We start from the raw sequence: 23,100 nt of genomic DNA on the forward strand, positions 1-23,100 counted from the left end.
CCTTCTCAGTGAGTTTCCCGACTTGACGCAGCCCACCTTTTCCGCTGCCACCGCCAAGCACGGGGTAGAGCACCACATTGACACTGTGGGCCCTCCAGTATACGCTAGGGCCCGGCGGCTCAACCCTGACATGCTGGCAGTCGCCAAGTCGGAGTTCGTCAACATGGAGCGTCTGGGCATCATCCGCCGCTCAGGCAGCCCTTGGGCTTCGCCGCTTCACATGGTCCCTAAAGCAGCCGGTGGCTGGCGACCGTGTGGCGACTACCGCCGCCTTAACGACGCCACTACGCCAGACCGCTACCCGGTCCCTCACATCCAGGATTTCTCTGCTCACCTGGCGGGCAAGCTGGTCATTGCGTAGAAACTGGCGTACGCCATTTTTTGAGGGTATATCCCTTTATAAATGAGGCCCCTGAAAACTACAGATTGTGTGGTATCACTTTATTTAATTAAATGAAAAACAAAAACTATATTTGTAGCTTAGCTTTATACACTGCATTGCAGGAAATATACATGATTTTCTCGAATTAAACCACACAAGCACACAAAAACTCAAATTGATTTAAATAAAAAAACTCAAGAGTTCTCTCAGGGAAAGTGTTAGTTGATCCCTCAGCCTCAGACGGTCTTCAGCCTCTTGGTCTCCACGCTGCGCGGCGCTGCCTCCTCCTGGTCTCTTTTGGCACCTCGGCCCTCGTCGGCCATCTTCTGCTCGCCGGAAGCCTCGGAGCTGCTTCCTCTCAGGTTTCTCAGCTCCCTCCTCTCTCTCTTCTCCTCCATCTCACCGATGACATCGGCGAAGAGGGTTTTCAGAGCTGGGATGAGCCTGGGAAGGATTTTAAAGTCCTCAAAGCGCATCTAAACAAAAAGAAAGTGGATAAAGTAAATGGGGTGAAATATAACTCCGGTGGCTTTTAACAAAGGAAAGCATCTTCATGTACTTGAGGAAGGGGACTCAGCAGTGGAAGAAAACAATATAAAGCTCAGGAGTGCAAGCAAACTGTCTGCAGACAATTTATTGTGTGAGATTCTTAAAGGACACCAATCATGCTATATTTAAATGATATATTGTCGGGCCATACCTATATAAGGTATATTTATACGTTTCCGTTTTCAAAATACCAAACAGATCATGCATTTTAGCCATGCCTCATTTCGCTCTATTTGCTGTTCTCCAGCCCTGTTTTTGCAGGGGGCTGATTCTGTGAGCTGCAGCTGACCACGCGCCCCTGCAGGAGAGGGGAGCGTGCTCTGATCAAGTCAGAAGAGGGGGAGAAAAATAGATCTTCGTCCTCCGTGTTTTATTATATTGTTATAGGCCTATAGAGTCGTTATTCATTTGTTTTAAAGCTCAATAAATAACAAAGAAGACCTTTGACCGGCACTTTTCAAATTTTGTCCGGAAGATTTAAACTTTAACGGACATCTTGACCGGCGAAAGAAAACCTAACTGAAACTCTGCCGCACGGTCCCCTCGTTCCTTGGAAGAGGCGGAGAGGTGGGTGTTTGTCATCTGCTGGTGGACTAACCGGAGAGAATTACAGTGCTTGCCTCGACGGGGAGGGATTGCATTGAATTAAAGCAGCGGGAGCAAACGCTTGCCTCGGGGAGGGAGAAAAAAAGCCACAGCGGAGAATAAACAGAAGGGTAACCATGGCAACCATGCACGGGAAGTCTTCTTCGCTGCTTTTGTGGCAGACTACAGCGCCACTTACAGGCCTGGCATATGTACTACAGCGTCTCCAGCGCTTTCGAGCGGCAATGGCCGGCCATGGCCCAACCCCACATTCCCCTGATAGGTGGAGAGTTGGCCCAATAGCCGTAGCGCCACTGTCCTGACGTCAGGACAGTGTTCAAATCTGGATCAGTTTTTATCAGATCCGTTGCAGCCCCTTTTTTAGAGATTTGGGTATGGAGGAAAATAGAGAGGGTTGTGTTTTCTGACACTTGGTGAGTTCCCTAGAACACCGGGGACACATATTCATGTATAAAAGACGTACAAAAGTACATTTTGCATGATAGGTCCCCTTTAAATCGAGGCTCAAAACTTTTCTTGTTGCCTTTTTAATACATCATATTTAGCACTAGCATAGCTTTTACCGTACCGTCATTGCTATGGTCCACAGTGTATTATTGTCTAATTGACCGTTTATCGCGTCATATCTTGTTTGACATTTTCTGACTTAGTTTGGCAGTGGCGCTATAAAAATAAACTGGCTGTGTGCAAATGCTTTAGTTAGAATATACCTTCAACTGTTTAAACAAACACTGTATATTATTGTGGATGTTTTGTATTAATGCTTGTGTATTCTACAAGGTATTTATTATGTCGACTGATAAGCGATGATTCACTCAAGGAACACATTTATGGAGGTATAATTGTGAAGCCAGAGAGAATGGAAAAGTGCTCCCACAGTATTTCATATATTGTATTTATTTGTGTTCTTAGTTTGAGGATAATACAACTCAGAACTTGTGTTTGCATATTTAAACTTATTCATGTTTAAAACTAGCAAAGTTTCCTGATTTTAGATTAGAAATAACAAGAATGGGAATCTCCCCTTTGGATACCGGTTTAAAACGTTTTTGATACTTGTGCAACAGAGAGAATCTGTTTTGTATTACAATACGAAGATACTGTACCTCTGTTGAATATAAACAACTGAAAACTTTGACTAAATACTATTAAAATGATGCATTCAGGTGCAATAATTTGGACCAGAAAAACACTTCTCAACTCTGAAATGAATGTGTGATTCAGTGCAGTAGATGGCTGTCATGTTTTTTTTTTAAAGACACAAAGCATAGATGAGAGACATCCAATCCGGGCTTAACTAAGATATAACATGCAGGGTGTGTCCTGCCATCATTGTGATTAGTTGCAACTATAATAACAAACAAATAATTAAATAAACAATACAAAAAAATAAGACGTAAAGGAGTAAAAAGTATATTGTGCTACTTTATTATTTCAAATTGTTCCATTGTTGTGGGGAGTTTTTGCTTTGGCTTTTTGTACACATATTAGCAGTTAACATTATAACGCCTTGTGCGGAATGCTTTGACAATACTATGTTTCAAATGTGGTCATGCCAACAAACCCCCTTAGTATTGTATTGTATTATTACACTCCGGGGCGGAGTGGCGCAGCGGGCTGTGCGTTTGATCATCAGATCAAGGGGGCGTTGGGGAACTCCAGTTCGAAACCCGCTCCCGCCGCCACTGCGTCAGGCCGTTGTGTCCTTGGGCAAGACACTTCACCCGAATTTGCTCCTGTGGGTATTGTCCACAGTACATGTATGATATTAATGTGTACTTGTAAAGCGCCTTGATGACTTTGAGGTGTGAAGATGGGCGGTGTGGCGCAGTGGGCTGTGCATTGATCATCAGATCAAGGGGGCGAAACCCGAGTCTGTAAAGCCGTTGTGTCCTTGGGCAAGACACTTCACCTGAATTTGCTCCTGTGGGTATTGTCCACAGTACATGACCGTTACATGTATGTATGTGTAATGTGTATCTGTAAAGCGCTTTGGGTCATGGAAAAAGCGCTATAAGGAATTATTATTAGCAATAAGGTTTCAAAAAGAATGTGAAATTGAATGTTTAAATATTTTTGTTTTTAAATACAATCCAAAATAACTGCTCCTCTTCCACACACAAAGGGGGAACGCTGCCTCGTGTGCATGACTATAATGATTATAATGAACACCATGGTGTTGTACAGTGACACGTACCCTCATGTGGTCGAAGGAGATCCCCACCCTGTCGCCGAAGTCCTCGCTGAAGAGAGGGATCTTGGCGTAGCGCTGGCTGAAGTGGTTCAGCATGATGAACTCAGCGTTCATCCTCATGCCGATGCCGATGGCCTGGGAGGTGGTGCTGTCAGAGAACATGGAGCAGAGAGTCAGAGATGTACTGCCTCCTCACTGAAGCTGGAACTCAAGAGCTGCAGGGGGAAACTGACCATGGGAATATTGCTTTTCTATCGGACATAAAGACATTTTTGCAAACATCAATGTCAATTTCTGTGGAAAGTGGAGAAGTTTGACATTGCACTCAAAACTGAGTCAACTAGGTGCTTTTATTATGTTGCCTGACTAACTGCCTTTTTATTCATTTATAAAAACACCATTAAAGCCCTGCAGAGGCAGTTTGTGAGACTTTGTTTCTCTCACCTATGTCTTTTATCCACGGCCTCCTCCTCCATCCCGTCTTCCAGCGTGGCCTCGTGGATCAGCAAGGTTGCATCCTTTCCTGCAAAATCAAAACAAACCAATCAGAGTGCCTGCATCACAGAGAAGAACTTCCTGTCCCGCAGGAAATCAATCAGGTACTCGGGCGTAATCAAGACATGGGCGCGCCCTGTTTGCCGCGCCGTCTGTAATGAACAGGCGTGGGACGTATCGGAGGCTTTGCTTGGACGGAATCCAGTCAAGCAATTTAAGAAGAGTCAATGAAGAAGGATCCCGCGGGAGCCATTAGGGAGGCTGCCAGCTGCGAGAGTGATCGAAAGCATTAAGAAATATCTGATCAATTATTCAGACCCAACCCGTGTAGTCAAGCTTCAGCTAGATAACCTTATATCTCTGGGATATTGAAAGCATACGCTCAATTTGCTCTTACATACCGTAGGTCGCTGTGGATGCACCTCAGTGAAACTTTAATATCATGCATCATTATAGCTGTAGGACATATGGCCATGTTATGTGGTCGTGCCCTTACATTTTTGGGCTGTAAGTTCAAAACTTAGGAAATGTTGGGTTTGGACTCTTGTCGCCTTATGTTGCTGCCTCTAACTTTTTTGTGTGTTCGTTCTGGTTTTGTGATTTGCCTTTTTATTTATTAGAATATTTTCTTAATTATTTTTTCACTTTCTTTAATTAGTTTAAAGAAAGTATCAGTAGAAAAATCTATGATTTTCTATGTTTTTAATTGGTGCCCTATTTGTTTTAAGAAAGACATGGCTAACATTATGAAAACTATTTTTTTTTATAGTAAAAGCAGCTGATCCAAGGACACTTTAAAGGGGCCCTATAATCGTCATTTTCAGGTTCACATTTGTATTTTGTGGGAACACAGAGATAGGACACACTACAGGAAAGGGGGAACCCCAAAGAGCATAATAAGACCCCTTTGATTTATGTCTATTTATCCAACAATTTTACAACATTATGGCATATTTCCCCCCTCGTGCAGTGGTTTCTCTGAGTGTCACTGACCGGTCTGCACGAAGGCGTTGCAGGGCATGGTGTCGCCAGAGAAGGCCAGCTTCCAGCCTGACGTGTGTGTGAAGCTGCAGGCGAAGGAGTTCTTACAGTGATGCACTGTGCACGTCTGGAACTGAGAAACACAAAACACAAAATATGAGTATATTTCAAATAAACTGGGCAGCTTTTTATATTGGAAAATGCAGCGGTAACACACCTTATCCAGATCGTTCTTCCTCAGCAGCGCTTGGATGAACGACTTTACCTCCTGCTTGGGCATCTCAGCACCGGCACAGAGATATGTGTTCGGGATGAGGCTGAAACAAGAAACAGAGGGGTTGTAGTGATTCATTTCATATACGTGTTTCTACTTAAAACATAGGGGAACCATAGAAACAGGAACATGCATCAGTACATGGTTTTCGCAGAACATAAATAAACTTGAATTATTTATAATAAATATTATATTTATTAATTCCTTTCTTTATATCTATATAAACTCAAGATACTTACCCAGGGCATCAATATTGAGTGAACATCATATCATATTACAAAGGAAAGCAGCCGTGATGATTTGAATCCAGATGTGATCTTATTCTACCCCAATTAGAAATATGTCCGCAATTCCATGAGGAATGTCTGTGCCAAAATTCATGAAGTTCGGAGAAACTATATGTGACTACCACACAATAGGGGGCGCTACTGAGCTGTTTTAACAAAAAAAATTAAGATTTCTTTGTTTTTTACATTCTCGAAAAGGTTGTGGGCTGTGACGTCCCAAGTTTTGTGTTCCAAAGCACATTTTAGCACATCATAAAAAAAAAAGTACAGGCCACGCCCACATTCGTCATTCGTTGCGACACTTTAAATATAAGTGCATACTCACCTCCAGAGTATGTCTTAAAAAAAATTATTTCGTCCATCTGTTCTTGAGTTATACATTTGTGGTGTTTTTGGCGCCCCCTATTGTCCAAATAGAAAATGCTTTGGTGTGCCTATTCCCCAAGACAGACTGAACCTATCCACCAAAATCTGTGATATTTGGATGCATTGTTGATGAGTTATGAGCATTTCTTTCTCGCCTTTTTGCGAATACGTTTTGATTAATGGCGGCCATATTTATCGACTGAACATGCTCATCTGACCCTCCAACGATGCTGTATACTAAGTTTGGTGTTGAAAAACTAAAAATTGAAATTTAAGTTAATATTTCACTGTTTTTAAAATTATGCTAATTAAAAGAAAATGTCAGGTCATTCAGAGTTACGGTGCAACTTTGTACATTTTTCCAAAAATGGAAATGGCCATAGGTAGCGAGAAAAAACCAGAGACCAAACTAAATGTTGCCGACACACACATCCATGGTCTCGAATCATAAAAAGGTAAAGTTTATATTGTTATATTTGGAGTCTTTGTGTGCACATACTTGATGTGGTGCAGGATCTCCTGGCAGTAGTCGTGGTACTGGTTGAGCCAGTACATGATCTGCAGCGGGGCCACCAGGAACACGGGGGTGAACGGCTTCCCCAGCGCTTTCTGAAGCACAAAAACATTGTTTCAAGTTATTCTAAAACATTAAATGACCAAAAGTAAACCATGTTTTAGGACTCATTGCGTTTTTTTCCTTTACATACCAGTGCTCTTTCCCTCTGATACAGCAACATTAGCAGCCCCTAAGAGGATAGAGATGATTGACTGATTTTATTCATGGATATAAAATCCAAGGGATAAGATGTAGAAGTGCGAACACATCCCTTCTGACATGTATTAACGCGCAGCTGCTTACCGTGTGGTGGTCGGCGTGCAGGTGTGAGATGAAGACGGTGGAGATCTTGGACAGAGCTTGGTCCACGGCGTCTCCGTAGTGTCTGCAGAGCTGCCCGAAGGTCCCCTCCCCACAGTCCAGCATCAGGGACTGACTCGGGCTACACAGAGAGAGGACATGAGGAGAGCGTTTGTTTTTGCTGCCATTGTGGAGTTACTCCTGCAACGGAAGATGTATCGTTTTTTTATTCAAAGTCGACCAAAATTCATTACATTGCGTCACCTTTAAGGCCTTATCCCTACCTACAGCACTATTTCTGTAAGCATAGCTTTTCGATCTGCTTTGGCCTCTTTTATGTCTCAGAAAATGGAGTGAGTGGAATAGTGTTGCCATGTGAACAGGGGAAACTAACTTTTTAGGTGTGTACAGTCAAAGTGTACGCCTTTCCTTTGTGAAAAGGCCACTTTTTTACATGTTTGAAAAATCCACATATGCAGAACCATTATAATGAAAAACAGAAGCGACACAAAGCACTACTGAGTTTTGACTGCTGCTACATTATAAGACTGAGGACTGAGACTCAGGCTGATAGGTGTGTGTTTGTGAGAAAGAGAGAAGGGAGGTTGTGAAAATAAAGTGATATGGTTTATTTTAAAACTTTGTTTTGGTCTTTTGTTTTGATAACTATATTGAATGTTGATTTTTTTTTTCATGGTCTCGTCTTAGTCGTGGAAAGAAAGGTTGTTGAAGGACATTTTTTGTCATGTTCTCGTTGAGGAAATGTTCACACCAAGGGAAGGAAATAATAAATTGTGCACATAAGCTAAAATGACAATCATTTTATGCAATTTCTCTGAAATAATCATATGAAGCGTGTTATAGCTTTAGTCAGGGCCAAGTGGATGTTTGTGTGCCGGATGAAAGGTTGGACATAATGGGATGATTTGCAGGTGCAATCCAAGTTCAAATATTAAAAGTACATTATTTTATAACCTGTGATCAATACCTGATATTCACTAAAGTGCCACTGACGTTTCTGATCTTCTGCGGAATAGCGGATCCTGTTCCCAAGAAAACCACCTCGAAGGATTTCTCTCTTTGCCCTGCAGATAGAAAAAGATACGCAATTAAACTCTTTTTTTCCGCCAAGACCATCCACTTAAAAAGTAGGAAACAGTTTGTCAGGCTTTGAAGTAAGAAACATCCCTTCTGGGCTTTTAGAGAGGAGAACTCACCAGAACGCTGAGCAGCGGCAGTGGAGCAAATCTCCCTGCACTTGTCCACTTCCTCCAGAAAGTTTGGGACCTCCGACGCCTCTTTCACAAACTCCTCCGTGTTGCACGAGGGGATGGCGTCTCTAACAAATGAGAAACAGAGTGAGGAGGAGGAGGAAGACACACACCACTGCCTGCAACAACACTGGCAGGGGATTCTTCCTGACCTTGATGCGCCTCTACAGAACTTGACAGAAACAGCGAGGAGAAAACACTGACACTTGGAAGACGAGGTGAAGAAGAAAGAAGAAGAGAGCGGCCGAGTGCAATGGTCCATTCCAGATTGTTTTCTGTGACAAGGCAGCAGAGTAATGTCGGCTAAATTGGGGGGATTGAAGGACAGACTGACCTTTGCCACTCCACTACGGGTCTGAGCTGGAACTTGAGCAGACACTGGGCTCTGACGCTGGAGACGTGCAGCGCTGCCTCGGCCTCCTGGGGATGAGACCAAAGCTTTTCATGTTTTCTTATAAACTACTTTTTATGGACCATACTTGAGTTATCCCTTTGTGAAGGCTGCTTTCAAAGCCATAGGGAAAATAGTTATCGAAAGCCACTGCAGTAAATCCTGTCCTGAAACTTTATATATATTTATTAGTATTTCGGCTGATAAATGCTGTTGCTAAGAACACTTAAAATATTTAGTTTGCCTAAATAGGTTGTTCATTGTTTGCAATCTTTTTTGATGATGTGCAGAAAACTATTCAGTTGATACATTAACAAAAAGTGCATTAATGCAAATTAAGTGAAGAGCTATTGAAGCAGACAGAGACGATAACCTCCTAAATGAATGTTCATTTAAATGCAGCCATTTTGTGACATTTAGTATTATTAATAATATGAGCAAAATAAATAACACTCCTCTCTGAATATTGCCATCAGCCATTGAAAAACCCATTTCCATAACAAAACTGAGATAAAAGAAATTAAATATTTACAATGGTCAAAACCTAAAATATGATACTATTTATTTTCAAATGAGAGCAGATTTTGCTGAAGTAAAGAAATCATCATCATTTTTGGGTCATTTTATATAAATCATTTTCACCGTGACTTAAATGTATTATAGCTGCAATCAAGCATTCCTTTAATTATCAAATAACATCACTCCCTTTTACCAATTTACAAAAACTCATATGTAGACACAGCTACATCTAGTGGATTTATTTCAAATAACATACCTAAACCCAGGGGGAGAGATGGCTCCAATCGGTTAAGTTGAGTTCAACACGTTTTTAAATAAATGTAGTTCCTCAAATTGTGCTTTACAGACAGTTCAGCAGAACACTAAAAGGGATACATCTTACTCTACCAATTATTTTCCAATCAATGTCTTGAAAAAATGGCAGAAAATAATAAAATGCAGAAGTTATATCTCACACAGGCTCCGCCCTCTACTGGGCTCTATGGGTACTACTCTCATCAATGACACGCGAGCGTTCACACACTGAAGTTGTATAAACGTAGCCGGCCAATCAGGGCGAGCCTACCTGAATGCCCGCGCAGGCACACAGTATATAACGCAGCCACGCCTCCTGACTGTCATCCTTTTCTCTTCAGCGAGCAGGACAACACCTGACAGAGAAAAGTAAAACATTTGAAAGAAGAAGACTCATGGAGTCGCCATGTCTAGAGACCCGGGCCTGTCCTTCCTGGCCTGGCTTAATAGCGGGCGCCGATCCCTACCACCTCTGCTTCAAGTGTTTGGGGGACCAGGATATGGCCGAGGCGGTGCCATTCACGTTCGCCATTCCATAGACCCTCCAGAAAAACGCGGGCAAAAATCCTTGATTATGCGATTAAACATGCAGGGTTTTTATGTGATTTTATGCGGTGAAATTGCGGGAAGTTGCGAAATATACGGGAAGCGGAAAAAAGGTGATTCTTCTCCCACACCCTGTTACTAGGCTACTACTGAATGAAAGTGAGCCCTTTTAAAGAGTTCCTATGATAAACAAGCATACTAGAAGCAAGCTACATCACAGAAAGTGTTATTTATGTATTCACACACACACACACACACACACACACACCTGTTTTCCTTTACTCGTTCGTTATCTGACCAGCTTCAATCTTGTAGGCTACTCACCTCGTTTCTTGTAGCCCTCGAAAGGGTTTTGGAGGTTGATGCCTCGGTGAACGCGAGTCGTTTGGCTTTCTTGTCCGCAGCAGCAGAAAGCATTTTCGAATGTTTGAATGAATCAAAGTGGGTCGTCACCGTCAATTTTCTCTTATGCTCCAACACACAGTTGCACGGGGTGCAGAATAGTTTCCCCCCACTTTCGTGCAAGACATCGGGGTACTGCTTTGCCCGGTCTTTAGCAGAAATGTTCGTCGGTAAATGAGATGGATTAGATTTTTTCATCTTGGTGTGTTCTCTCTCGTGTGAGTTCCACACGTTCACTCTACGGTGTCGTTTACCTTCTGTGATGCACGAGCTGATGACGTTGCGTCATCATCATCATCATCACTACTTCACGTCAAGACGAGTTCACTTTTTTTTTTCTCAATTTTGTGTGGAAAAATGTGGGGATTATGCGCCCTTTTAATAAATATGTGCCCTTTTAAAAATCTGCGCCATTTTGCTGATTATGCGGTAAATTATGCGATCGCATAATCACGTTTTTCTGGAGGGTCTAATTACAGCGGGGCGGATGGCTCTGTTTGCCGGGGAGGAGGATGAGGAGTACTTCTCGTTGTCGGGCACTTCCGGGTCCGGCGTCCATGGAAGTCCACCGCCTAGGTCTGTCCGCCAGGACTTCCCCCTGGTGATGACCATGGCGGCGGAGAGAACCTCTGCCCCGCTAAACACACCTTGTCTGGTATAATAGCTCCGATTAATGCATTTCACTGTTAATGTGAAACACAGCGTTAATGTGAAACACAGCGTCAATACGAAGGCGCGCGGCAAAGCGAGAGTGCTTTCAAGGACCTCCGCAGAAAATCGGCCCTTTGGAAGGTTTGGCGGAGGAGAGGGCCACCAGAGAGTACCACAGCTTCTTATCTGCGGCTCCACAGCTCCTTGCATGTCTCCTAAAACACAGTTTTATGGGGAATGGAAGCTCAGCTGTTTACTGACAGAAGGGGTGGACAGGATACTGCGACTGGGTTACTCACTCCAGTTCTGCAGCGTCCCTCTTCCATTCAGGGGTGTAAGAGAGGCAAATCTATCATCCTAGGAGGAGATAGGTTTCCTTTCAACAGAAATTCAGGCCCTGTTGCAAGAACGGTGGGTTACGTATTGTAACCCTAGTTCTAGAGTGATGTGTGTGTGAAAAATGCATTCAATAAAAACTATTGCATTTATCCCAGAGTAAGAGTCATCTCTCTCCACAATTCCACATTTCCCCATAATGTCTCGTTGAAATCGGCAAGATCCGTTTCATACGATGTTAATTGGGCACCCATTATGAGACACGATTCCCCACTCGCCGCCTCAGTTGTAACTCCAGTAAATGAGGCAGCCAGTGGGCGCGCTCATGTGAGTGTGATAAACCGCGGGAAGTGCTGTCAAAGCACTATGCGGGTGCAGGGACATTATGGCCGGCGTGTTGTCAGAAAACACACCTCGTCTAGTGTAATAGCTCCGATTGATGCATTTCCCCGTCTGTGTGAAGACGGCATTATGACGGGGCGCGCGGCCCCCCGAGAGCGTGCCGCGGTGCGTTCACGGACCTCAGTAGAAAATCGGCCCTTTCTGTGTCAGCCCCCTATGGGCCAATCTTCCTTTTATGGAAGGTTTGGCGGCGGAGTGGGCCACCAGCTGCTTGCAGGTCCCCTAACACAGTTTTATGGGGAATGGAAGCTCAGCTGTGTACTGACAGAATGGATGGACAGGACACTGAAACTGGGGTACTCAATCCAGTTTTGCAGCGTCCCTCCTCCATTCAGGGGCATAAGAGAGGCAAATCTATCATCCCAGGAGAAAATAGGTTTCCTTTCAACAGAGATTCAGGCCCTGTTGCAAAAACAGGCTGTGTCTGTTGTGCACTCTCAGGACAGAGAAAAGGGGCTTTACTCCATGTACTTCCTGGTTCCCAAGAACACAGCAGAATTCAGACCCATTCTGGATCTTCGCAGCCTGAATCAGCACATTGCATGCAAAAAGTTCCATATGTAAACAAATTACTGGAACTAGGGCAGCCGGGCGATTGGTTCACAACCATCGACCTGAAGGACGCTTACTTTCATGTCGAAAATTGCTCCAAAGCACAGAAAGAATTTGCGTTTTGCCTTCCAGGGTGTAGCCTACGAGTACAACAGACTACTGTTTGGCTACTCCCTATCCCCACGCACGTTCAGCAAATGTGTGGCCACAGCGCTTCAGCCGCTTCGCGACCATGGCATGAGGGTTTTCTAATACGACCTCATAGTCATGGCCAGGTCCAGGGAAGGGGCAAACACAGCCCAATTGATCCAAGTGGATTGCGGTCAATTGGAAGAAGAGCAGTCCCATACCTCACCAGCAGGTGGAATATCTGGGGATTTTGCTCGATGCAGGCAGACTACAGACTACAGCCCCAGGTCGCCGCTCGGCACCGTGGTACGCAGAGGTGACACAGATGATGGTGGGCCAGCACTGGGCGGTTCCTCAGGTCTGAGGGGTGTTGTCTCAGGAAGCAAGTTGGCCCAGTCCCACTCTGGGCCAACCTCTCCAGGCTTGGCTCCTGAGAGGGACAGGCTGAGACGGGAGGGACTGTCTGACAAGGTTATTCAGACTATCCAGGCAGCAAGAGCAGGATCCACCACAGCCTGTTACAGGACGAAGTGGTTGGGATTCCAGCTGTGGAGTGAAAAAAGGAGTCTAGAGACTCTATCATGTACGTTGGGCTCTATTCTGTCCTATTTACAGATACTGGTGGACAGGGGGCTTGCCCATTCCACAATTAAGGTGTATGCAGCAGCCATCTCGTCCTGCCATGAGGGATTTGGCGGCAGGTCAGCCTTTAGTCAACCGCTTATGGCACGTTTTTTGCAGGGGGTCAGGAGACAGCGCCCAGTGGTGCACGCCTCCGCCCCGCAATGGGATCTGCCGTTGGTGCTTGAGGCTCTGGTCACAGAACCATTTGAGCTCTCCTCCCTGAAGGCACTATCATTGAAAACAACCTTGCTGCTTGCCTTGACTTCGGCGAAGAGAGTGTGCGAGCTGACCGCTCTGTTGGTGCACCCGAGTTGCCTTTTGATTCGGGGTGACCGTAGCGGGGCGACACTCAGACCGAACCCCTCCTTTGTTCCCAAGAACCAAAGGAGTTCGTTCAGGTTGAGGGCTATACAGCTAGACGGCTTTAGTCTTCCACCCCATATTGGGGACATGGAGGCTAAATTGCACTTCCTCTGCCCGGTGCGTGCGCTGGCATGTTAAATAGGGCGCACGGCTCCCATTAGGCGCACTCAGTGGCGACTGGTCATTAGGGGCAGGTGGGGCACAGCCCCACCTAGTGTCAGCAGAAAGTATTACAAATAATGATTACAAAAATGCAAAAAAATAAATAAAAAAATATATAAAATATATTTTAAGATCATGTTTAATCATCTGATTCGTCTGTACATTGCTGTTTTAGTCTGTGTTCTTCTAATTAGTGTGTCTACAGTCACAGTGTGTGCCTATTGAGCTGTTTAGAGCCATGTGGGACAAAACCTGATTATGCCCCTTCCTCTCGCTGTGAAGTGAACGTGACTGTAAAAACTACACTGCGCATGCTCAGAGTATTTTGTAATGAAATGTGTGTGGCAAAAAAATAATGACCAGAGGGGCATGGAGCTACCATCCCCACCATACGTCATCTCAAATCATTCAGAGCTGATTGGCTGTAAGTACGTGTGCCGCGAAAAGTGTGGTGTGTGAAGAGGAGACGAGAGAGCTGCAGTGACGCGTCCTAAAACCAGGAAGTAAGCTGCGCATGGCTTCCCTCGACAAAAAAGCAATGAGATTTCTCCAGAGGATTTTAGAAAATAGCTGGAAATAAGATCTGTGGGAAACGTACCTGTTAGATAAATGCACGTTTTGATCAGCCGGATAACATCCACATGTCTACCCTACTTTTATAATTTTTTTATCATAAATCTATGGATTAGATTTATGATAGACTTTTGAAACTACAAGAACATAAGGAGGACTTTTACAAAAAAGTTATAGACATTTTTGTCCAGAAGGATAGGCAAATGGACTTCATCTTCAAGTCAAGGTAAGACCGCAATTTGATTGAAAATGGGATCTTACTAAGAGAGAACAATTCAATATTTAAATGATAAAATTACATTTTTTGGGTATCCTTTTGTTGAACTGTCTGTTTAAAATTAATCGAAGCATCAGACAAAAAAAGCTTTTGAAAATAATATTATATTTTGGTTTAGGTCAAAATATAATATTTGTAAACCTGAAGAGTCAGTGCCAGTGCCTCACCAGCCATGAACCTCACTGCACGTCACTGCAGAAGCTTATATATAGACATCTACGTTTTTTGTGCCCCACCACTTTTGTACATATAAAAACGCCACTGGGCGCACTGAACAGCTGTTTGTGTGCTTTGGTGATGGTGTGGCCGGTAAAGCTCTGCCCAAGAAACGCCTGACAGGATGGCTCTGCGAGTGCATTTCACATGCCTATGGACAGGCGGGGAGAGCCTTCCCCACTGGGGTCCATGCACACTCTACACGTGGTATGGCTGTATCAACAGCCTTGTTCAACGGCGTGAGTGTGGAGGACATATGCATGGTGGCGTCTTGGTCTACGCCAGGCACCTTCATAAGGTTTTATCTTTTGGACATGTCTGGCTCCTATTCATCGTCTGTGCTTGCTGGGGCAACACAGGACTGGTGAGGGGGGGGGGGGGGGGGGCTTGTAGGACAGTAGGTATCTGACCCCCCCCCTGGACATAATGCACTTATGTTTTCCCATGCTCCTTAGGGACCCAGGGAAACATGGTGCGCAGTAAGCCCCATGGCGGGGAGAGCCTTCCCCACTATCGTCCATGCACACTCTACACGAGGTAAGCGTGTGTGAGTGTGGGGGACATGGTGCACTTAAGTTCTCCCCATGCTCCTTAGGGACCTGGGAAACGTAGTGTGCAGTGTTAGTCACTTGCGCTGGCACCTGCAGGGTGGAGCTATGGGCTTATTCAGACCAATTAGGCTCTACCCAGCGAAGTATGCTGCGGTCCCGACTTCTCCACGGTCACAACCGGATGAGAGGAAGTTGGGGTGCGGTGGCTGTTAACCAAAGGTCGGTCAGGGGCAGTGTGATGGGTCGGTGTTGTAGACGACAGGGCGTTTATCCATCGGGGCTCCACCCACTGTACCCATAGAGTCCAGTAGAGGGCGGAGCCTGTGTGAGATATAACGGGGGGTTACGTATTGTAACCCTAGTTATATAAGCACAGGCGGAGCCCTCTACCTAGGGGCCCTGTCTTTCCTATGCTCGCTGAAGAGGGTGTAGGATGACAGTCAGGAGGCGTGGCCGCCTTATATACTGTGTGCCTGCGCGCGCATTCAGGTAGGCTCGCCCTGATTGGCCGGCTACGTTTATACAACTTCAGTGTGTGAACGCTTGCGTATTATTGATGAGAGTAGTACCCATAGAGTCCAGTAGAGGGCTCCGTCTGTGCTTATTGAACTAGGGTTACAATTAATTCATATTAATTACCCCGTTATTAGACTCCATGGAGACATTTACAAATATATATTTTTTATCCTTTATGTTTGTATATTCTTATTTTTTTGTCCAATTTAGTCTATAAAATATATAGGTATAAAACACAGAAAATAAGTTAATGTAAATATTAGAGAAGCTGGAAACAGTGAATCTTGATAAATGCCCACTAATTTCTGCGTAATAAAACAATGCGTATTGTTTTGTGTTACCTTTGTTTTGAAAGTCTTGAGCTCTGGAAAGATCTCCGGGTGGATCATGTTCAGCTGGGCTTGGATTTTGTGACTTCTAACGTTGTGGACCGTGCGATTGTGTTCATTAAGGATCAGATGTTCAGTGGTGGAGGGGAATCTGCAGAAACACAGGAAACTGTTAAAGGGGGGGGGGGAGGCTTCAGGTGAATGGGGTCTTTTAACTAATAGATATCTCCATGAACTTCCCCAATTAATGACTTACATTCAGACACTTTTCTTTGTACAACAATATTTTTAAAATGTTATTTTAAATACTTAAATCAAGCTCAAACAGAAATGTGAACATTGGATAAAGTCAGGTTCAACATTCTAGTTAAATTTGCTGACATATTAGAGTTAAAATATTAAGAGTTTAGATTGCCTTCAAATATATTGTGAAATTCATACAATTTGCAAGACCCTAAAGGTAAATGGAGTTATATATCTTCAAGAAATGTCCCCAGTTCATAACCTGTAATACAATAATACGAGTTTAATATGCTAATGCAAACGTTTAATGAATTTAGTAGAAATCTACAAACACATAGTTTAGATATTCAACTAGTCTGAAATAAAAACATGTCATGGAAGCAGAAACTGTCAAAATGTAAAAGTGCACCATAATGGGTTTTTATTATCTCGCCTTAACTGAATGTTAAAAAAAAGCACAACAGCTTAATGGAGTCTGGCTTTATAGTGCGGCATCACAAACCTCTCCATCCACTTCCTGTATTGATCTGTTTTCAAAACACATTCTGGAGTCATGTGGACGACCATCACTGCAGAGTCCTCTGTCCCTCCTGTCTGGTATCTAGAGACAACATTTAAATACTTTTATTTCACATAAAGAAACGAGCATTACTGAGTTTTCAAAATCAATTTGACTGATTATAACCTTCTCAGCTGCTGATTGGAGCAAACCGCCTCGATGAAGTCCTCAGACGGACACTCTACGATAATAAAGGTCGGTCCCGGGTCAGCAGGAGTGCAGACCTGCTCCGGCCGGATCTAAAGACAACAGAGAGGAATAAGTGACCCGAAATAGTTTATAGATACAGGATAAAACATTGTATTTCATATCAGACAGAGCATCTGTATACAGCACCTCTTTGCCTTCGTACATGACGCTTTTCCCGCACTTCAAAGATGCTATGAGAGGACCAATCACTCTTGTGCCACTGTGGGGAAAAAAGATTTCATAATAGTTATTTAAAGTTTAAAGAAACTTTGTGAAATACAGAATTATTGTTCAGGATTTTAAATTATACAACTTGTTTCTGTTTTAAAAGATCAGAAATTAAATATTTGAGGGTTTTGAATAGGTAACTGGACAATTTCTGACATTTCATGCATCAAACTAGGGCTGTGCAATTAATCGTATTTTAATCTCGATTACGATTTTGGCCTGCAACGATTACGAAAACAACGTAATCGAAATAAAATGATTATTATTTTTATTAAAAAAAAAAAAAAAAATGTAATTATTTTTTTTTTAAATATTTTTTTTATTGGTTTTTCAGTTGAATTATACTTTAAGTTCAGGGTAATCAACTGTTAAAAACATACTGTTCCAATTTTATTTTTCAATAAATGGATGTTTTCAAAGTAAATGGATAATCGTTTTTAATAATCGTGATATCAATTATTGACCAAAATAATCGTGATTATGATTTTTGCCATAATCGCACAGCCCTACATCAAACAGTTAATTGATTAATGTAAAAAGAGTCGGCAGATGAATACAACATTTATAATTTGTAGTCACATGAATGGATGATTAAACAAATGTGGCTATAAAGTGCTATGGTAAATAATAACAATATTCAGTATTGTTCAGTTTGACAAAACCATAAAATCAGGGGGAAAAGTGCGTCGTGATAAACTTCTATACAGCTGTTAACAAATGTGTTGTTGTTATTATTATTATTAATATTAGTGTTTAAGAAGTAAGATCGGATCGCTATCCACTGAGTTCAAGCTTTTTGTATTTATAGCTTTTGTTAATATTGAAATAAATCAAATCTGTGAAAATGCACCCATATGTCTGCATAGTACCCTTATTAACAGATCAATCATCTGTTCTGTTGACTTTGTATTTTTTTTAAAGTCCACTCACACAGGCAAACCCAGCTCCCTGGCTTGAGCGACTAAGAAGTTTCCTTTCTTTGGATGAAGCTGTGGATGGAAAGGAGAAAGTCAGATACAACTTTCCCTGCTGTGAACTTCACACATCATTTCTGAAGTTTCCTACCTTGCAGACGTAGGAAACAACCAAAGACGTGTCTCTAGTAGCTTTTCGTCTTTCACCTACAAGACATTAGAAGAAACAAAAGTCACACATCACTGATATCACTGAAATATCAGTTAATTCCAGCTGAATTCAGCTTATTTATTCCCACCCTGCATTGCATTGTGGGACAACAGCGTCCATCAACACCCAATTAATGATTTGAGACTTCCTATTATACTAGGGCTGCAACATCAACTCATCGATTATCAAAGATGTTGGCAATGAGTTTTCGTTATCCATTGGTGGGCTTTATGTTATGACTCATGTCTTCTATGATAGGACCTTGTATAGCTCACATCATGAATTACAGGAAATGACGATGCCTCTTTTCCAGCATTTGAAACATTGACTAACAAAACAGCAAAGCAAAGTGCAGAGGCTAACGTTTATTTTAAATGTCAAGTTGTTTAGAAGTAGTACAATAAGACAATAATGTAATAATCGTTGGTTGCAGCCCTTTACTAGCCTGATATCAGACCAAATAAAATCGTAAACGTGGACATATTTAGAATCTTTTCAAGTCATGTTAGCAGCTAGAAAATGTGAAACTCACATCAATGCTCCCCTCATGATGATTCGTAATAACTCTGGCCATCCTCTGACTCTTATGTAGTACAATTATTGGGTAAAATGCTGTCCAGTACATCAATTTAAGAACCAAAACCTTCTTAGGTATCAACCTCAGCTGTATTTTTGTTCACTGCTAATAGGCTAATGTAAACGTTAAGCAATATACCTGCAAAACATCCATACTTTCGCATGCTAATGTTAGCGTTTTAGTCTCCTGGCCTCACCTGGACTGTCTCCACGGCTGTTGCTGTAGGAGTCGTCTCTCCTAGGGGAGGGAGGGCTGTGGGACGGGCTGCTCCTCCCTGATTTGGGGGAGAACGATCTGTCGTCACCCTTCAACTGCGCTGCAGAGTGAAGACAGGAACGGGTTAGCTGCAAACCCAAAAGCACTTAAGAGGAAGTGTAAGTGAACATCAAAAGGATCAGGAAGGACTCACCAAATATTGGCACTTGATAAACTGTCATCGTTTCATCCGTGTACATCTCTTCGGTGTACGGTCGCACAGCTAGGAGTGTATAATACAGTCAACATCAAACAGGACTCACATGATAATAAATAACGCTAATAAGTTTGGATATGTAACATACACAGCTTGATGTCCTCCAGTGGTCCAGAAAACGACTTGATGGCTTTCACATAGTTCTCCTGTGACGGAAAAAGGCAGCGAAGAAGATGCATGATTATTTATCAAAATGTGTGAATTAGTATGGTTACAATTTGGATATTGAGGTATTTGGTCATACATTTTTTGATATATGATTTATTCATATTTCTCAGCCCTACATACTGCAGGGTTGAGTTTCTCACCAGCTGTGGAGGTCCAGAGAGAACACACTCTGGCACACCTGTGTCCTTTAGAGTTAATATCAGCCCTGCAGCGGAAAGAAAAACATTTAATGAAAATGTTCAGTCTCTGATGTGTCTTCATCACTCAAAACAGGAATAGGAAATCCTTTACACTATAGAGGTGCAACTGTAAACAATAATTGTTTTGATAAAGGGTTAAAAGTTTAAATCGCTGCAAATATAACACGTTTTTTTCCAATATTTAATGTCCCTGCTTTCCTCGGTTCCATAATGTATTGTAACTGGGATGCACACTTTTCAATATTTTCTGACACATTTAATAGACCACACGATTACTCAAGAAAATATTTGTTCAATGTTATAATGGACATGCAAGACATAATATCTGAATAAATTAAAATGTAAGATTAAAGTGATTAAAATAAGCATTCAATTTAGAAGTATTAATTTGCTTGCATTAATTGAAACCGCAAAATACTTTTTTAAAGAATATTACTATAAAAAGGTCAAACTTTTGCAATTGTGTGTTGCTCTTCAAGTTGCTTATCCACACATCAAGCAGTACAAACATAATCATTGATTATGAATGTTTGGTGATATAGTATGGCAGAGTAAAGTAACATGCAAGATGGATGAACAAAAAAAAGTCACTCTAAAGCTCTGTAAGGCTGAGGGCTGGTACTGACCTGATAACCCCCCCACATTCTCCCAGCTCATCCTGGTGAGGAAGATGTTGTCCAGTCGAGCAGCTTTCAGTCTGTCAGAGGAAAACACAACAATATTTACTATGTTTGACCTCACCCATCAGACTTATTTAGATAAACAACATCTGTTTAACCTATGGACAGTATAAAATGTGTTACTTACTTGTGTTCCTGCATCAGTCTCTGTGTTCCTTCTCCACAGTTGAACAGGTATCTGCAGTAGAGAGAGGGGGGGGGGGCACTCCATCAGTTTGCACGTGTTATGCATCTTTATATCACTCTGGCAGAGCTTCTAAGATTAATTGATTGCTGTTATCAAGGTTATCTATCAGAGTAGTATTCCATCAGGGAATCGGTGTATGGATATATCTATATTTATCTGCACATTTTTTTTTTTTTTACATGTAAAGCACTCTAAACTACACTAGACCACTCCTTTGCTCCCTCCACTGGCTGCGAGTGGATGCAAGAATCCGCTTCAAGACACAGGTGCTGGCCTACAGAGCTGTGAAGGGAACAGCTTCTTCCTACATCCAGGCCTTGGTTAAACCATGTACTCCAGCACATGCACTATGCTTGCCGTCAGCCAATCGGCTTGCTACTCCATCACTGCGAGTGGGACCCAGGTACCCCTCAAAATCATGCCTGTTTGCTATCCTGGCTCCTAAATGGTGGAATGAGCTCGCCATTGACATCAGGACAGCAGAAACTCTGCATATATTCCGTCGCAAACTGAAACGCATCTATTTTGACTGTACCTTAGCAATTAAATTATTTCTGGGAAAAAAAGGTCTTGTAACTAATTCACCAGCAATTAATATGATATGATCTTGCTTGAAGTGAATATATCTTCACTTTCCTTGTTGTTCGGAGTTTGATTCTTCATGGTTTTTTGACTTATTGTAAATCGCTTTGAACAAAAGCTTCAATTAATTGATATGTAATGTAATGTCATTTTGCATTATGTGGTCCTATACATCATTATGTTACATTTTGTTTTACTAAATCTTTTATCCGAAGATACTATACATTCACTCACTTTGAGATTAAGAATTCAGAACAGCAAGAATGCTGCAGGTGCATTAGCTTCAAATAATCCAAACAACTTTTTGTATTATTTTGTTTGGATTAATGATGTCAAATATAATCAAGTCTTAAATCAGACTTTAGTTCCACCTGGAGTAAATTCACAAGCTACCCTGAAGTATACAAAGTCATTCAAACTAGCTGCCCCTTTAACAGCTTTGATAACACTTTAATGATCAATCATTATACTCAAACCATATCATATTATTCTGTAATGGACCAATCTGCATAATGAGTACTTTTACTTTCGGTACTTTAAGTATATTTTGATGCTAATACTTTTGTACTTTTATTTTAGTAACATGGCGAATGCAGGACTTTAACTTGTAACAGAGTATTTCTACACTCTGGTATTTCTACTCTAGTACTTCTCCAACCTCTGACCACTTTGTAATTACAGATATGTGTTTTAGGATGCTTACACAGCCCTGGTTTCAAAATAACAACATGGCTAACTGCTGACATGTTAGTGTGTACAGTACCTGTTGTAATCGGAGAACACATACAGGGAGGCAGCGTTGTCTCTGCTCCCAGCCCCGACCACCTGCAGGTACACGGTGGACGGTCCGTGAGCGCCCAGTTTGCCCAAATGCTTGGCTTTCTTCGGTCCCAGCAGCTGCCTCGTCTCCGGGGTGTTACTATGATTCGTAGCCATTGTGCGGAATAACTGGAAGAAAGTCCGGTGGAGAGTAAACTCACAGCGAGTGACAGCCGCAGACAGAGCTTTGCCTTTAATACACACAAGTGTAAAGGTCCTGAGCTTCAAATGGACCGTATTCATTATAAATAAGCCACGGTCATTAAAAAAAAACAACACCGATTCATGACTTATTGCTCGTTTATAAATTTCCTCACGCTTTTCTTAAAACATTATTTACCTAAAAGCAACTAGATGGATGCAAATTCAGCAGTGCTTTAGAGGTTGGTTGGCACATGTGACATTTCTTCTTCTTCTTCTTCTTCTTCTTCTTCTTCTTCTTCTTTTATTTAATGGCGAATCGCTTCCACTTGGAGCATATATCGCCACCTACTGTTGATTTATTAAATGTTCATATTAAATCCTTGTCCTCAGACCAGTGCTTTTGAGGAATTTGAAGATCAGCTTGTTTGCTTCATTTCTTGATTTACTTTCGTATATTGACTTGAAATCCATGTCCTTGATGTTGAGTTGTTCCAGTGCAGTTTTCAGAATGAGTCTTTGTCTGTTATAATCCGGGCAGCTCAAGTCCCTCAGTGGCAGCCATGATAAGTGCCGTTCGAATTCTCTAAATTAAAAGGAAAGGAGGTTTCAAACTTCCTTTATAACCTCCTTTAGCCTAGGAACCACTGGACCTCCCTAACCGAAAGGAGAGGAGAAAATGCTGCCCCACAATGCCTTGCGGCCGCGGCATTTGCCGTCACACAACAGTCGGCCGTTCACGGAAACAACCGATTATGAACGAGAAATGATATCATGAAAGTTACGGTGCTTATTAAGCATTTTAAAACGTATGTGGTAAGTTGCCAAAGTGCTTT

The 23,100-nt window shown here is 42.4% G+C and overlaps 1 protein-coding gene across 2 annotated transcripts; it reads right to left on the reverse strand.

The window, feature by feature from the left end:
• Positions 1 to 424: 424 nt before the first annotated feature.
• elac2 (elaC ribonuclease Z 2) lies at positions 425 to 22,589 on the reverse strand. 2 transcript variants are annotated; one of them, XM_034143835.1, is made up of 25 exons: positions 22,464 to 22,589; positions 22,068 to 22,252; positions 20,663 to 20,713; positions 20,482 to 20,552; positions 19,796 to 19,860; positions 19,576 to 19,633; positions 19,425 to 19,493; positions 19,212 to 19,331; positions 18,379 to 18,434; positions 18,244 to 18,302; positions 17,233 to 17,305; positions 17,023 to 17,135; positions 16,840 to 16,938; positions 16,107 to 16,245; positions 8,596 to 8,681; positions 8,208 to 8,329; positions 7,979 to 8,075; positions 6,994 to 7,132; positions 6,842 to 6,880; positions 6,634 to 6,743; positions 5,425 to 5,524; positions 5,220 to 5,340; positions 4,176 to 4,254; positions 3,735 to 3,879; positions 425 to 858 (listed from the first exon to the last, which is right to left on the reverse strand). In XM_034143835.1, exons 2-25 carry the CDS (start codon positions 22,238 to 22,240, stop codon positions 619 to 621), a joined length of 2,424 nt encoding a protein of 807 aa, XP_033999726.1. In that variant the 5' UTR covers positions 22,241 to 22,252; positions 22,464 to 22,589; the 3' UTR covers positions 425 to 618. The 2 variants fall into 2 exon arrangements, with proteins under 2 accessions (XP_033999726.1, XP_033999725.1); XM_034143834.1 differs by having other exon boundaries at positions 22,068 to 22,573.
• Positions 22,590 to 23,100: the final 511 nt, after the last annotated feature.

Source organism: Trematomus bernacchii, unplaced genomic scaffold, assembly GCF_902827165.1.
Source record: "Trematomus bernacchii unplaced genomic scaffold, fTreBer1.1, whole genome shotgun sequence".
Taxonomy (NCBI): domain Eukaryota; kingdom Metazoa; phylum Chordata; class Actinopteri; order Perciformes; family Nototheniidae; genus Trematomus; species Trematomus bernacchii.